The 15,082-nt window shown below is 38.7% G+C and overlaps 1 protein-coding gene across 2 annotated transcripts in view; it reads right to left on the minus strand.

Moving 5' to 3' along the window:
• Positions 1-2,656: 2,656 nt before the first annotated feature.
• The window catches only part of KPNA3 (karyopherin subunit alpha 3), a 49,372-nt gene continuing 36,946 nt past the window's right edge, over positions 2,657-15,082 (minus strand). For both annotated transcript variants that reach the window (XM_069011033.1, XM_069011026.1), the window contains exons 10-17: positions 14,826-14,870; positions 12,134-12,265; positions 10,864-10,992; positions 9,119-9,223; positions 8,912-8,983; positions 8,645-8,807; positions 7,657-7,751; positions 2,657-5,365 (exon numbers count right to left, since the gene is read on the minus strand). In XM_069011033.1, the coding sequence (XP_068867134.1) occupies positions 5,267-5,365; positions 7,657-7,751; positions 8,645-8,807; positions 8,912-8,983; positions 9,119-9,223; positions 10,864-10,992; positions 12,134-12,265; positions 14,826-14,870 (840 nt within the window). In that variant the 3' untranslated portion in view covers positions 2,657-5,266. The remainder of the gene's footprint in view (positions 5,366-7,656; positions 7,752-8,644; positions 8,808-8,911; positions 8,984-9,118; positions 9,224-10,863; positions 10,993-12,133; positions 12,266-14,825; positions 14,871-15,082) is intronic.

Below are 15,082 nucleotides of genomic sequence, written 5' to 3' on the forward strand. Positions count from 1 at the left end.
TGATGAAACAACACATTTTTTGAAATTTTCTACGTATTTGGCTTCAACATGAAAATTTGACAAGTCCAAACGCTCCCTCTACACCTGTCACCTCCTGAGATTTATGTGCTGCCATGCTTAAAATGACAAAACCTAAGACCATGCAAACCACTCCTAGAGAACCAATGTCAAGTAAATACTCTCACAATTACTGGGCCAGACCTCCTGTAAACTGGGATCATCATGGGAAGAACAGAAGGAATTTATCCCATATTTTCAGTATTATAAAATGCAGGCAGTATGCAGATTTCAGGGAGTTCTACCAGGATATAAAAGTATGAAATGCAGGGGAAACCAGCTGTGAACTGCATCAAACAGAAAGGAACACTCATGGGTCTAATCTCAGGGCAAGAGCTGCAGCTTCCCTTAAGTGTTTCTCTGCACAAACCTAGAATTGAACTTGCTGAAGCCACTGGCAAAATATTTCAATTTCATCCTCCCTCTTTGTGTACAAACAATTTTGTACAGACAATCATCTGGCTCCATGAGTTAGGGTTAAAACAAGCAAAAAAAGCCACTAACGATGATCAGCCTGCAAATAACACACAGACGGGAGCTCCCTTACACTTCATTTCAGCCCATTAAAAAAATCCAACCACCAGTTTTCCACAGGACCCTACTTGGGAAAGAGGATGGTTAATCCATGTTCCACACCTCTGTCCCGGGAGCCTACTTAATGCACTGAGCAAACAGACAACCAGCCTCCTCCTGCAGTTCCCCCCAGTGTCCAGGGAAGAGTCCCCCTGCAGGGTATGTAAATCCTTCACAGAACTCGCCCCTTTTCCTCTGAAGTTGTGTGGTGACACTGACCTACTCTACTGCTGTAGATAAAGGCAGAGAGCAGCCTAAAGCCTTCAACCTTCATTCTATTAACATTCTTAGGTTTGATACACAAGGTTGCAATCTCTCCGACATTAAAACCTTACAACTGAGGTTGGAAAAAAATCAGCTCTTCCGTTCCTTTATAAACTGGGATGCTGCCCAAGAAAGCTGTATCATGAGTGCATTTGAACACGAAGCTGCTCGTGTGCAGAACTCCGGGGCCAGCACAGAGCCGACCTCCCCATTACCATTTCTATGGCAGGATGATGCACACACAGACCAGGATCAGGGAAAGCAGAAAGCTGCTCTAGCTCCTAACTCTGCATCTTGACACAAGGCAGTTTTCCCGAGCAGCCAGAAGTAATGTCCCAGCCTGAAGCAGACCCGTACAGCTCAGGCACCTCCAGCTCATGCTGCTGTCAAGGTGACAGTGACAATCATGACAAACCCCTGCAGCAAAATCTCCCAAGGCTTTGCCTGTTGGAGCTCACAGTTTTTAACTGATTGGGTTTTTTTCCTTTTCTTCCTGAAAAGGGCTTCCTGATGGCTTGGCGAAATTTGTTGTCCTACATATGTTTGAATAGAAGTATAATTATGCCACAAAATGGAGTACTTTTCATGCAACAAAACAGAAGGAACACAACACACTGCATTTGGTGGAAAGGACTAGTTTGAAAGACATTCAGAATCTAGAGGGCATTAGAAAAGAGCAGAATAACAAAGTGGGCCTCAACTATCATTCAGTTCACTGAGATTTTAAAAAAAAAATCAATTAAAAATCTGCCTGACAGTGGACCTTCTTACTCATTTCTCTGTTTAGTAGATCAAGCAAACAAGATTGAAGTCTGTATTTTCAGAAGTATGGGGAACATTAAGATATCATCTAGGTTTTACTCTTTCTAAATAAGACATGGCTTAAAGTAATGCATTATAAAAGTATATATATAATGCATTATAAAATTATATATATATAAAGTAATGCCATTCAAGTCCTCTAGGCACGACCTAGAGGATGATTAACAGGTTGCAAAAACCCAACACAGTTCAGCTTGTCAACTGAAAGCTGAAGGAACCAAAGGGACTAAACAGCTTTTGGAAATGAGAATTAGGTTCTTATGAAATCTTTGTCCTTCATATCCCCATGGACAAGCATTTGTAAAGATTCAAGTACAGCACTGGAAGCTCATCTCCATCTCCCACCCATGGGGACAGGGGTTTCTCCAGGTGACCCAGCCGACTGACACAGAGAAAGGATGGCAAAGCCACGGTTGTGGTCACAGGCACCTTTCAAACAGTTCAAGGGGTCTCCTTCCACTGGTGCTGGTACCGTAATGAAAGCAGGACTGTACTAAGTAGGAGGCTGCTGGACAATGCAAGCCTCTGATGGTTCCAAGCTGGTCCCAAGCAGCATCCCAATGGCGTCCCTCGTGCCAGGGAGGAGGGATGCTGGCTATGAAAGGCTGTCCAGCCCAAGGACAGTTTTGGTGCATGCTCCCTCCCAACCCACACTGGGATGGAGTTGGGCGCCCCTGTGCACCATCCTGAGCTTAAATTAGTGCTGAATCAGCAATCAGCCTCACACCAGGAGCCTGGAAAGGACATTTCTGGAGGTAGAAATCAACTGTGGAAGCTCCTTGACACTCTTGGTCCACCTTCAAGCCTTTGAACTGAAGTCACTGTTTCAGTAATTACATGGAGCAGCTGCAGCCCACCTAGCACAGCCCCCTGTACACACTTGGGAAACATCTCCATACAAAGTATAAAACTCTGTATCCAAAGTTTCAGAGATGACTGCATTAGCGTATTTTATTCATACTTGTAACATACTTCAAACTTTGATGCGGAGTTCTGCTAACTAATATCTAGTCAAAGACAAAAACCCCTAAGTCAATCCATGAAGACTAAGCAGTTCCATAACCTTAAAAATAAGTTCTTGAATGTTTTTATAGTATTTGATAGCAGCTTTTTATTGGTTACAAAACCTAAGCCCATATACAAAATTAGGAACACATTTAGATGCCTCTTTGAAAGAACGTTTTAGTCTATTTTAACTGATAGTTTAAAAAAATAATAAAAACAATGCAATTTTAAACACTGTTCTGAAAACGTAAAAGTGCAGCAATATACTTTGTTTCCTTTATTAACTATGAAATGGTGCAATCCCAATCAAAAGCTGATAAGGTCACAGCAGAAAGAACTGAGCAAGCACTTTGTCCTGCCTTACCCAGTTGTCTGATGTTCACTTTTATTGTAATGCATTGAGTGCAAGAAAAGGATCGAATCTTTACAGTAAACTTGTTTCAGTATCAATTTGTATGTAATCTCTAGAATAACAGTGAGTGTAGGCTGAACTGGGTATGCATCAGTCTATATGGCATAAAGGAGACTAAATTGAATTGGAAGGGGGAAAATATTTGTTCACAATAACATCTGCTGGAACTCTTAATTTCACAAAATCTTTGTGACCTTACCTAACTTTGACTTTTTATTGTTTAGTTTTTTAGCGAACACCACACAGTTTCAAGATTTTAGACTATAGTGTGTGAATAGGATGCAGTTACCATATGAAGCTTCAACTCAACTTCTGGGAAAAGAAAAAAGGCACAATGAACTTCAACTCAATTTTATGTGCACAAGAGTTGAAAAATCTGAGCCACCTTAAAGAGAAATTGATTCTAAAATTTATAAAACCTATAAATAATCAGAGGCCAAACCACTATATTAAAACAGATTATCTAGCAAGTAAAAATCTTGCAGTTTAAACATACGCTTGTATCCAGCTGAGATACAAGACAACTCACTCTTTAAAGTGGCTCCACCTTGGCAGATATATATTTAATGAATGCACACCTGCTATGTGTTGTTCATCAGTGGAAAAACAGCTGATCCACAAAGCTCTGATGGCATCTGTCCTTATCTTCATCACAGTAAATACAACCCACATCCAATAACTAAATTAGTTTAGATTTTTCTATCCCTTCACATCAATGCATTGGGAAATTACACCCAGTAAACAACAGCAACAAAACCAGTTTGTGTGATAGCTTACAGAATTTCAAAATTACCGATCTTCGCCCCAGCAATACCAAAATCCCTTTGAAAGTGACTGGGTCAGGCGGTTTTCCAAAAGCAGTGACTTCACATACCTTATATAAAGTTATTTAATGTGCGCTGCACATCAGGTTTATGCTGAGTAACGGCAGCTTCGATACAGCCTCACACATCAACCAGTTTGTATGTTTTTAATCACATGAATAAGATTTGAGACTAACTTCTGAATTACTCTTCCAATACTCCAAGAATGAAGCTTTTATGACGCTTCTAAGTAGTTGCTGGTTTGTTGCCAACCACATCATCATAAGCACTGGTTACTAAGTAAAAAATATTTTAAGACTAAATTACAGTAAACATGAAAGCTCCACAGTTTAAACCCAATATAAATCAACCATATCCAATCATCAATTTAAAACAGAAGATATTGACTACTGAAAGTTGAAAGCAAGATTCTTTTTAACTAATACATTTTTGGACAGAATTTTTTTCTACAGTCTGGGACTCTTGCCTTCAGCTTAAACAGAAGTTCAAGTCCATAACAGGTTGTAGCTCAGGTAAAATACCATGCACAGCATTTGATTACTTCAAAACAGCAGGAACACACAGGCTGAAGTGAGTGGTCAAATAGGGCTCGCTGTTCTCAAAAATTAGGTATAATGGCAAAAGCTTTACCAGTCCAAATCTACAGTTCATTCTCCAACCCTGGTTTCTGAGGCAGTTAATGAACACACATCAATTACTGATAGCTGAAGTAGTTTTTTTGTTTGTTTTAAACTTAAGTGTTTAATCAATTGCCAAGTGTTGTTTTTATAAGTTACTTTTATTTCAGTTTCACCAATGAAATTCATTTGGCTTGCATTTTTGAATCTATTCTTCCACATAAAGTTTATGAAAATATGTTTGTGGAGGACGATGATGGAGGCTCAGAGCAAACTGGGCCCCTGTAAAGTCTTCCAAAGTGTATGCATCATACCAAAGTGTCTTGATCCACAGCGCACCATTTTCCAAAGAAGCTACTTTTCCGTGGAAAGCCAATGTGCCACCACTATGGAATATTCTTAACAAAACTGCAGATTGCGGTTGTCAGCATGTGGCACCAGGAAAAAGGCAAAAAAAGGTAGTTGGGACTGTTAAAAAGAATTGTGAAACAGTTCAAGAGATCATGCATATGCATTTACAGTCCATGTGATAGTGATGTTTGGCAACTGCAAAGTGACCAATACATGGCTTGCTTTAGAAGCATCAAACGAAGAGGCATGTGTGTCTTGGAGCCTTTTGTTTCTTCACTTGGTAGCCATCTGGTGGTGCTTCGTACTGGTGTGGGACAAGAGAAGCTGCACTTTTTTTGAACTTAAAAATTAAATTCTTTTGTTTGAAGGTTGGCTGTTGGGTCAAAGTTGTAAGTACCTCCTTGAGTGGCTTCAGGAATGAGATTGGGGTCTTCATCAATCTACAAAACACAACAACAGAAACACGTGAGAGGCCAATTCCCTGCACGATTGGGTACACAGAAAAGAAACTAACAAATGTTCATATTTTCTTTTTTAAAAAAAATATTATTGCAATAAAATTAGATCTGTTTTTCCAATTCAATTCCTCAAATACATTTAAAAAGAACAACACATCTACTCTGATCTAATACCATCAGGGAAACAAAATTGTAATAGTTAGGGATAGTGCTGCTGTTTGGTTAAAGCAGTTATTATTTTAGCTATGCAGTTTAATTTTCAGTGCCAATTTTTAGTACTTCTGGAGTTGGCTGATCACTAGTTATGGATTCCAAAATTAGTTTTGTACTTTCTCCCATTTTCTTTCAACATGAAAATATTTTTTATCAGCAGCTGATAGAAATACTTATATAAAGCTTAAAAGAGTTCTTAGTATCTCCTATCAGAATTTGAAGGATTTAGAACTACCCATTTCAGAGCAGTTTTATATAGGTCTCATAAGCACAATCTGAATTTGGTTTTAAACCAGGAGTACTTCATTGCTCTATGGATACAGAGTGAAAGGAATCAGCAGCCAACTTCACCCAGCTTCCTCAGAGCTGTTAGAATTTAGGTATTTACAGCCTCAAGGAATAGCAAATAAGACGATCAGTAGCAACAAAATCCACAAGTTAAACCCTACCCATCCTCCTGCAAATCACCAGCTGCACCTGATCTCTGAGCTTCATTTGAGATTGTGTGTCATTCTGAAGCAGGATAGAGCTCTTGTGTGGGGATCTGAACAGTAGTGCACACATCAGAACTGACAGACCTAAAATCTTCCTCTTTACTTTGGGTGACACTCTCTAAACTGGGGGGAAGAGATTGAGGCCTTTGGTGACAGCAACAATCCACACATCATGCCCACATGAAGACTGAGTCTGGTTTCAGAATGCGTCACAAAATGTTTGTGTTTTGATAAATTAGCACTTCTGCCTTCTGCAGGGGTACTACAAAGTAACCCCACCTAAGGTCACCTGCCTTTAACACAAGAAACTGAAGTCAGGAAGCTGTTGGTGCTGCTCCTAAAGTACAAGCTGTGCACTTTACAGAGCTCAGAAAAGGAGCACATGGGATTAGCAATGAAGGGACATTGAGCAGCCAGCAACATCTCATGAGAATACAGAAGATCCTGAAGTGACAGAAGGTAAGAATACTCCTGGACAGTCCATCTTAACACTGCCAATCAGGCTAACATAACCAATCTCTTGTCTCCCTGGAGCAATCATGGCATTTCTACAATTTTAAGTTTCAGAAGCTCCAGAAAACACAGTAACAATAAGTCCTTCTCTTGAGTAAAGGAGGCAGATTCAGCCCATCAGGCATAGATTAAATTGCATTAATGTGAAAAATAAATGCACAAAAGGGAGTACTAACCTCAACAGGGATATTTTTCCACCCACATCAACCAGACTGTGTTCTTCAGCTAGGCACAGAAGTCTCAAGAGTCTCTACAGAGACTTTAAGACACTGCTAACAGAATCACTACGGGCATAGGAAACTTTTCACATTACTTGGCCTCTGCTGACTAACTTCCCAATCACATGACGGGCCCATGAATTGAAGATTATTGAGTCCTGAAGTTAGAGTTGGCATTTGGCAAGTTCAATTTAAAAGAAGAACTGAAAACATAGTTCTGCTAGGCTGCAGAACTACAGACACCCTGGACGGCCTATAAAAGATAGTTTGTCTTCGAATTGCATGTTGAAGTGCTCCTTAGGAACTCACAAGCAGCCAGTAGCAGGAGGAGCTGGAACCAGAGGGTCAAAGTACCTAATCTGGGTGCAACAAAATATTGGATGGCAACAATCAGCTGCAGAAAGTGTTAATAGTTTTGATGACTCTTTTCACTGCAGAATCCAGATTGAGCAAATACAGAGTGGAAATACAAAAATTTATCTGAAAGTAAGGATCTGCTTCCCCTTCCAAAGACTGATGTATGAGAAAATAAAAAGGAGAGCCAGAGAAATGTTTAGATTCTAATCACAATTAATTACATATCAATGTGACAAAATTAAGTCAGCATCAATCAATTTGTTAGGCAAAACTAGAGCCGTCCTCTTGATTTTGCTGAAGAGAAGTCCTAGTATTGAGAAACTCTTCAAAGACTTTAAATGGAGGGAAACTGTACTGAACCAGGACCAGGAAAACTGACTGATGATAATGTATGACTACTGGAACTGAGGAACAGTGACAATGTAGTTACTAAGCTAACAGCACAGTGCATATACTCTTCCATCTTTAGCATACTTACATCATCACCAGAGAAATACTGATCTATAATTTCAAATGCTAGTTTATAAATGTCTTCATTTTCATGCTGTTGCAAGGCTTCGATTTTCTCTAACCCTGAATAAATGAAAATGGAGAAGAGTTTTGTAAGATTAACCCAGAGTAACTGACTACTTTAAAAAAAATCAGAAAAATGATTAAACATTACTACTGAAACACATTAGAAAAGATGTAGCTCAGTTTGACAATAGGATCTACACAGCAGCTCTCTTTGTCTCTAAGAGGAAAGAGAAGTAGTTTGTGAACTTTATGTGCCAGGGAATATTCCATTTTATGAACAATGGATAAGGGAGTCTTCTCTTTGTTTAGATAAAACTCTATTTTTTAAAACTATTGTCTACTACATAACTTTTGGTTTAGTCATTGTGCTTTTCATGTACCACCAAAAAGAAGTGGCTACATTTGTGTGTTGCCTGTAAGTTTAAAACAGCAAGGTGACAAAGCAGCTAGTCCCATTTTCAAACAGGATATGGAATAACACAAGGGAAAAGCTTCCACTGCATTCTGTTCTTCAGTATCTCTTTACTAGAATACATTACTTAGCATACGTTACAACTTGGATTGTGATATCAGAAAGACTCCTCATCCAGCTTTGGTCTGTAATGAAATTATGGTCCTCAAACTGCTTCCAAGGCAATGAACTAGAGCAAAAATTGTGTGTTTTACCACAGGACAAAGTATGTGCAACTATCTAATGAAAAGAATTACAATTCTCATCGAAACCTAAAAAATACCTAAGCTACAGAAAGCTCCTTCAACAATTGCCTCTACACAGCCATCTCCAAACTTAACTAAACAAAAAAAAAGGTAACATCTCTCATTACAAGCCTCCCTTGTTTACTCAAATAGCCCATGGTGAATAACACTGCAGTAAACATCAACAGCAGCAAGGGGAAGACAGAACAACATCCAGCAAATGACATTTTTTAAAAGCCTAGTAAAGCTCTTACCTCCACACTCTTCTATAATTTCAGCTATTGTGCTAGCCTCATCGCCAGCCATTATCAGGATGTTTTTCAGGCCGTCCAGCACCACCTGTACCACTTGAGAATCCTTTACTGAGAGTAGATTGCAGAACGGTGGGATTACATTTTGTTGTACAAGGTATTCAACCTAAAGAATTAAAACCAAAAAAATTGCTTTCAACATTGTGCTTCTTACACAAATGGCTGCATGTGGAACATTTTAGTGACAGCTTGAAATCCCACTACACATACCTGATCTTTTCTCCCACTTATTGTCAAATTGCTAATTGCCCAAGCAGCTTCCTTTTGTGTCCCGAAGTCCCCCTGAAAAAAAAAAAATTTAATAGCTCATTAAAATCCGCATGGAAACATCTGTCAAACTTATTAAAAATCACAAACTCCTCATGTCAGATTTATAAAAAGAGGATGACAACTTGCATAGCTGATAGCTTGACTGACCTTAGCCAGCTGGTGTATGATCATGGGGATTAGCCCAGCATCTATTACAGCCTGAACTTGTTGCTGGTTTCCTGCTGTGATATTGGAAAGGAACCAAACTGCTTCCTACAATGGGATAAAGCAAAAAAGCAAAACACTTTTAAAAACTAGTCAGCAAATGAAAAAAAGAACTCAACCAAGCCTAACCACCTCAAAACCTAAAATCATACCATGAGCAATCACTAAACAGGCCTCCTCCTTTGTGTGCTAGCACTTCTAGCACACAAACTTTTATAGCACTGTGAAAGACAACAGGGAATCAATGTAAAATTAATATGACTGGTCCACAGGGCCAGATTCTCTCTCACACAAGGAGTGTCTCCATACCTCAGGAGTAATACTGATGTAAACCTTATATACACTTTGCACTGCTGGAGTCACAGACAAGCTTTAAACTTTCAATCAGTTTTGCAAAGAAAATAGGAAAACTGGTAAAGCATCATTAAAAAAGGACTTATCCTGTAATCCTACTACTGACAGCTCAGTAGTAGCTTTCTGTTATGTTAAAAGGAGGACTCCACCTTCCATTTACTTTGTTTAACATGAAGTGGTGTCCACAAAGCACATTCAAGTATCACACAGGACACTCTGTCCTGTGACTTTGCTCAGCAGTTACTCCTTCAGGAGGTTCACCCACACAGCTACCACCTATCTCATGGCAGTTAGAAATCCCCAGTTACAAAGAGGACACTTGTCAATCCAGAACATCTCAAAAAGGCCCCAATCTTTTTAAAAGATGTAGCAAGCAGACAATTATGAAGCACTGCAGAAAAAAAACATAGGTTCCCACTTTTTTAGGGATGTGTATCTTGCTTTTATTTCTACTTGCCTCTCACAATACAGACTTGAAAAAACCTCAAAGCATTTCAGTACATTTCTTGTACAAAAATAATTCCTTAACATTCAAAAGAGCTCTTCATCATTCTTTTCTAAGAGCTAAAAGAGCAGGCAAAAATAAATCACATTAGTTTGACTATCAAAGATAACTTCAGAGATCTTCACAGCTGACAGGGCCTGAAGAAACAGAGATTCCTCACAAATAGATTCTTCCTCAATGATACACTATATGGCGGAATCACAATCTAAACAAAAAAGCCTTCTCCTCAGACAGACCATCTTTGCAATGGAAGATGGCACAATGACTAAAAAAAAAGCAAATAACATGAAATGCAGCTCTGGAAAACGAGGCACTGATCACTTGCATCAAACTCTCTCTACTCCACCCAATCCTTGCAGCAGTGAAGTTATTTCTGCCAAAAGGAAGGAGATGAAATGCAGAGACAATTTTCAGGAAAGGGCAGTGATATACCCTCCTTCCTTGAAGGAGAAGATGAACAAGAGAACAAACTTCACTATGAAAAGGTGGAGTGGGAAACTGGATCAGTCTTACGCAACTCACTGGACTCAACCTAAATTATAAAAAACTGTAATTGAAGTTAGCCAGTTACTCACTTTGCAAATAAAAAGTATCACACTCCAAAGCAAAACCCTTCAGTCCTCCCAGAAAGCATGAGGCATCAACACCAATGCACAGATACTCACTATGGCTGTCAGGTTTCAGTCCTAATTAAGCATCAGCCTCAAAGGCTGCATCTTTATACAAAATTGCCGGAAATAACAGCTGTAGGAAATTCTTCTGTAATATTCCACAGGCTACTGTTTTATTTCTTAAAAAAACTACTAAGTTAGGAAGAAGCAAATCATACCTTGTTTATCTTCTCTTTTGGATGCGTCAGGAGATGCGGGAAATAAGACAAAACATCACAATTGAGAACAACTTGTGTCTGTTCATCAGTACCAGTTACTATGTTGCCTACTGCTCTCAGTGCTGCTGTCTGAATATCCAGAATGGGAAGGAAAAAAAATTGCATGTTAAAGACAATGCTGTTACTTATGCTATAACAAAGATAATTTTAAGATGTCTCTTTATAAAAACACTTTGCAAAATACAATTCATCCTCTGAGCTACATCAGAAAAATGAGTACTGTTTCATCAAAAGACACAGTACATCACAGAACAAATGCACTGCAGCTCAACTCAAAAAGTGCAAAGATTAGAAATTAAAAGAATATTAAAACCTTAGAAGATTAATTCATCATGTACCTGATCTGTGTTACAATTCCAATAACCGCTTCTAGGCTCTATGTCTGCTCAGGTTGCTCACTTCTCCATTCAGCTCACCACTAGGGCACTCAAAACCTCACAACTACTTACTGAGTCTCAGGTGACTTTCAGAAATGGACTTTACATCTTTATGTATTGGTCAGTAAATGCTTTACAAGTGACAAAATACTGGAGAGACTTCTTTCATCACGTGAACTAGTCTGACAAATTTCAAGACACCCAAATCTCATCCAAAGTACAAACTAAACAAACATGTCAAATGCAGATACACAAAAGAGCTCTGTATTACAGCGGATGGTTCATAAAAAACCCACTACACATTAACTAACTTTTAGTTTCCCATTGTCTTTGAAATTAACCAAGTAATCTCAGTTAACCTTTCACAGCTAATTACAAATTTACTTTACTAAAAGGACTCAGCATTTGCAAATATTTCAATACTCTAAAGGTTCCAAAATACTGATTTCCATGAGCTATTCAGATAGAATATGCACAACCATGTATGCAGCAACAGCAAGAGTGCATATTACTTGAATTACGGAAAATCTAAAATCTGTTGTCATTAAATATTTTAGGACTACAAAAGGAAGGCACCTCTGGTAATCACACAAGAGAAATTAATGTTTAACCTGTCACTTTACTTAAAACTGTATTAGTACTGTTTTGCTTGAGTTTTCTTTCTTTTTAGTATTTTTTCCCCAGTGTAAGTAACACTTTTTCTTCAGTTTTACCTGCACAAAATGTAGCTATAAATGTTCATCTCACTAACTCCACTAATACATACTGTAAGGCACATTTTTTAAGCAAACAGCATACAAAGGACTATTCCAACACAACTGAATCAGACTTACTTGAACTTTAACCTCCTGATGACTCAGAAGGGGAACTAGAAAAGGTACAACTCCCGAATCAATCACCATTTGTATCTGTTCATTTCCACCATCTGTTAAGTAGGACAAAGCCCAAACAGTGTCCACAAGAATCTACAAATTGGAGAGAACATGGTTTACATATTGAACAGAAAAATCGGTATAATGAAGGCTTAATTTAGTGAACAACATTCCACTTATCTGGGGGTAGAGAGGGGAAAAACATGCAATTTAGTTATAGGAAAAACTTAAACATTATTATGATGAGACCTAATCAGTAAAATGTTAGATTATTATGTACAACTATGAAAACCAGGGCCATTTGTTCCATCAGAGTAATTTCTGGATGTCCTCTCAAATTCCTTTTTAACTAAATACTACATTTTGGTGCATAAAGTGACAGCATACATCATCTCACAAAGGTAAACTGTTGGGCTTGATTTGCATTTCCAAGATAGACAACCAGCTCAAGTAAGTAGTTGTGCTAGTAACTTTCTGAAGAAAATACCAACAACAGCCTCCTTAGCGCTGCTGTAATTTGTTAGCTGTGCTGTTTTATGATTATGGAATACATAAATTCCCTTAAGTCCCTAATCCATCTGACACCTTAGCATTTCTGATCCCTAGTGCAGTTCTGAAGTGAAACTGCAAACAATTCTGGATGTATGCCTTTTCCTGCCTTCATATTAAGAATAAAAAACACAGCAAAGGAAAGGAGTTCTTATACCAACTAAAGGACTAGCAACTATTGTAATGTGGCAACTGTTGAGAAGTGTTCAAGCAAAGCAAAATCCACAGAGGAATGCCTATCATGCAGGGCCATCTGAGAATCTTACAAGGAAACAAAAAAAGTCACTGATGACTTGATAAGGACGATTAGAAAGCCCTTAAAAATAGACAGGTACAAAAGTTAGTCATTGAAAGGCAGTACCTGAAGCAGAAACAAAGCCAGCAGAAAGAGGGATATCACATCACATAAAGATGATGTTGGGAACTGCAGGAAAAGAAATCTGGACCCCACTAAGGACATCATCTGTTGAGGTACCTAGATCTAGTCTACTTTTAAAACAGATACCCATTTAAAATTACCCACTTTGAGAATAGCTGAGTACTGCAGTAGTAGAACATAGGAAGGACTTTCCAGTCCTGACCCACAGGCTGCATCCACTGAGCTCTGGATGCCAGCCAGCACAGCCCAAAGGCTTTCCTGCCACAGCCTGCTGCTGCCCTCACCTCCTGTGCTGCAGGGACAGTGGAACGTGCTGCAGTGGAGCCACTATGGCAGCAGAAGCAGTGAGAGATGGTGCCTCACCAGTTTGCTGCCCCACAGCCCTGTTGGTGACAAGAGCCGCAGCCGCCAGAAGCGCTCACAGGACTGTGGGCTGACCTACCTGCATCACTGACTCATCTCCAAAGATAGGTTTGCTGCTCCAGTACAGAGAGGCTGGGACCAGACTGGTACCTCCAAACTAGCACCTGACTCTCAGGATCAAAATGATGGACACCCTAATTGAGGATCAGTCAAAACCTGGCATCACAGTCTCATACCTACATCAATAAGCTCTCATACAATCATTGCTTGCAAAACTTTAAAATTTGCCAGGGAAAAAGAGCCTACAGGTTAGAAGTATATTTGGTTTCACAATTAATTCCTTTCAGCTTTGTCCAAATTACGCATTGAAAAGTCACCATGTGCTGTCTCCCACTCACATTACACTGGGAAAACCCTGGCAAAATCCCAGATTAAACTGTACAAATATTTTGTGGAGACAAGCCCACTTCACCATTAAAAAAGCAGCAGAAACACCACTACTACAGTGTTGAACTAACAAATGATAGTCCCACCAATCTTATGCTTTATTTTATCCCTGAACCAAACACAAGGGTTCAATTCCTTCTTCCCTAAACTAAAGGATCACTATAGGGATTACAAAGTCCTGATAGGAGAAGGAGGAGAAAAGCAGCTCAATATCCCTCAGTTACACAGATCTTTGTTCTGAAGTCCCAATATATAAGGCTTCATGAGGTAAGCCCACCCCCTAGGACATAACTTGGAAAAAAACAGGTAAACTCATGAATCAGGAATGTGGGAAGTACTGAAGGAAGGAAACATGATGGCTGTCAAAGGTGCCACAAAACAATAGTTTATTACTGTTTATTTAAATATATTTTCATATGTGATTTCTTTAGTTAAACATTGCAAAGTCAGGCACCCAACAGGTTACAAAAGTCAGATTTTACCCTTATGATCACAATATTTGACTGGACTGATATCTAGAATTACACATAATTTTTTTTATGCATACATTACATATCATCTATGCAAAATTATAAATTGGGGCAGAATTGAAGTGCAGCTGATGGTAAAGCTGGCACTTTAATTTTCTAGTGCTCAATTCCACAAGATAGGATTTTTAAAAGGTATTTCAAACGCACAGGATAAAAAAATGCCATCTTTTACAAAAGGTATTTCAGAAATGGTATTTTCACTTTCTTTTTCGTGCTCTGAATGACTACAGTTAGATGAGTCTTCATATTTAATTGTGCATTTATGACTTAATTATACATAAATTAACACACATACCCAAGTTTACTACTTTAACACAATCCTGCGGCATTATCTTTCTAGCAAAAACAAAGAATCTAAATATCTAAAACTTTAGAAATTACTTACGTTTATATCTGTATGGTAAATGAGAACACACAATGCTGGCAAAATCTGAAAAGAAGTTCATCAGTCATTACAGCAGAACAAAATTGGTGGTAAAATTATGAATCCAAGTACTGTAATCACAAATCTTAGCTTGAGTCTGCTTTAGTATATTGTAATCACACACTTTCCAGCAGCTGTCCTGCCCTCAAAGTATGTACAAAAATATGTGCATTATATTTCCAGTTTGTGAAAACATGAGACAGTACTATATTCCAGAC

The sequence above is a fragment of the Aphelocoma coerulescens genome, chromosome 1 (assembly GCF_041296385.1).
Source record: "Aphelocoma coerulescens isolate FSJ_1873_10779 chromosome 1, UR_Acoe_1.0, whole genome shotgun sequence".
Taxonomy (NCBI): domain Eukaryota; kingdom Metazoa; phylum Chordata; class Aves; order Passeriformes; family Corvidae; genus Aphelocoma; species Aphelocoma coerulescens.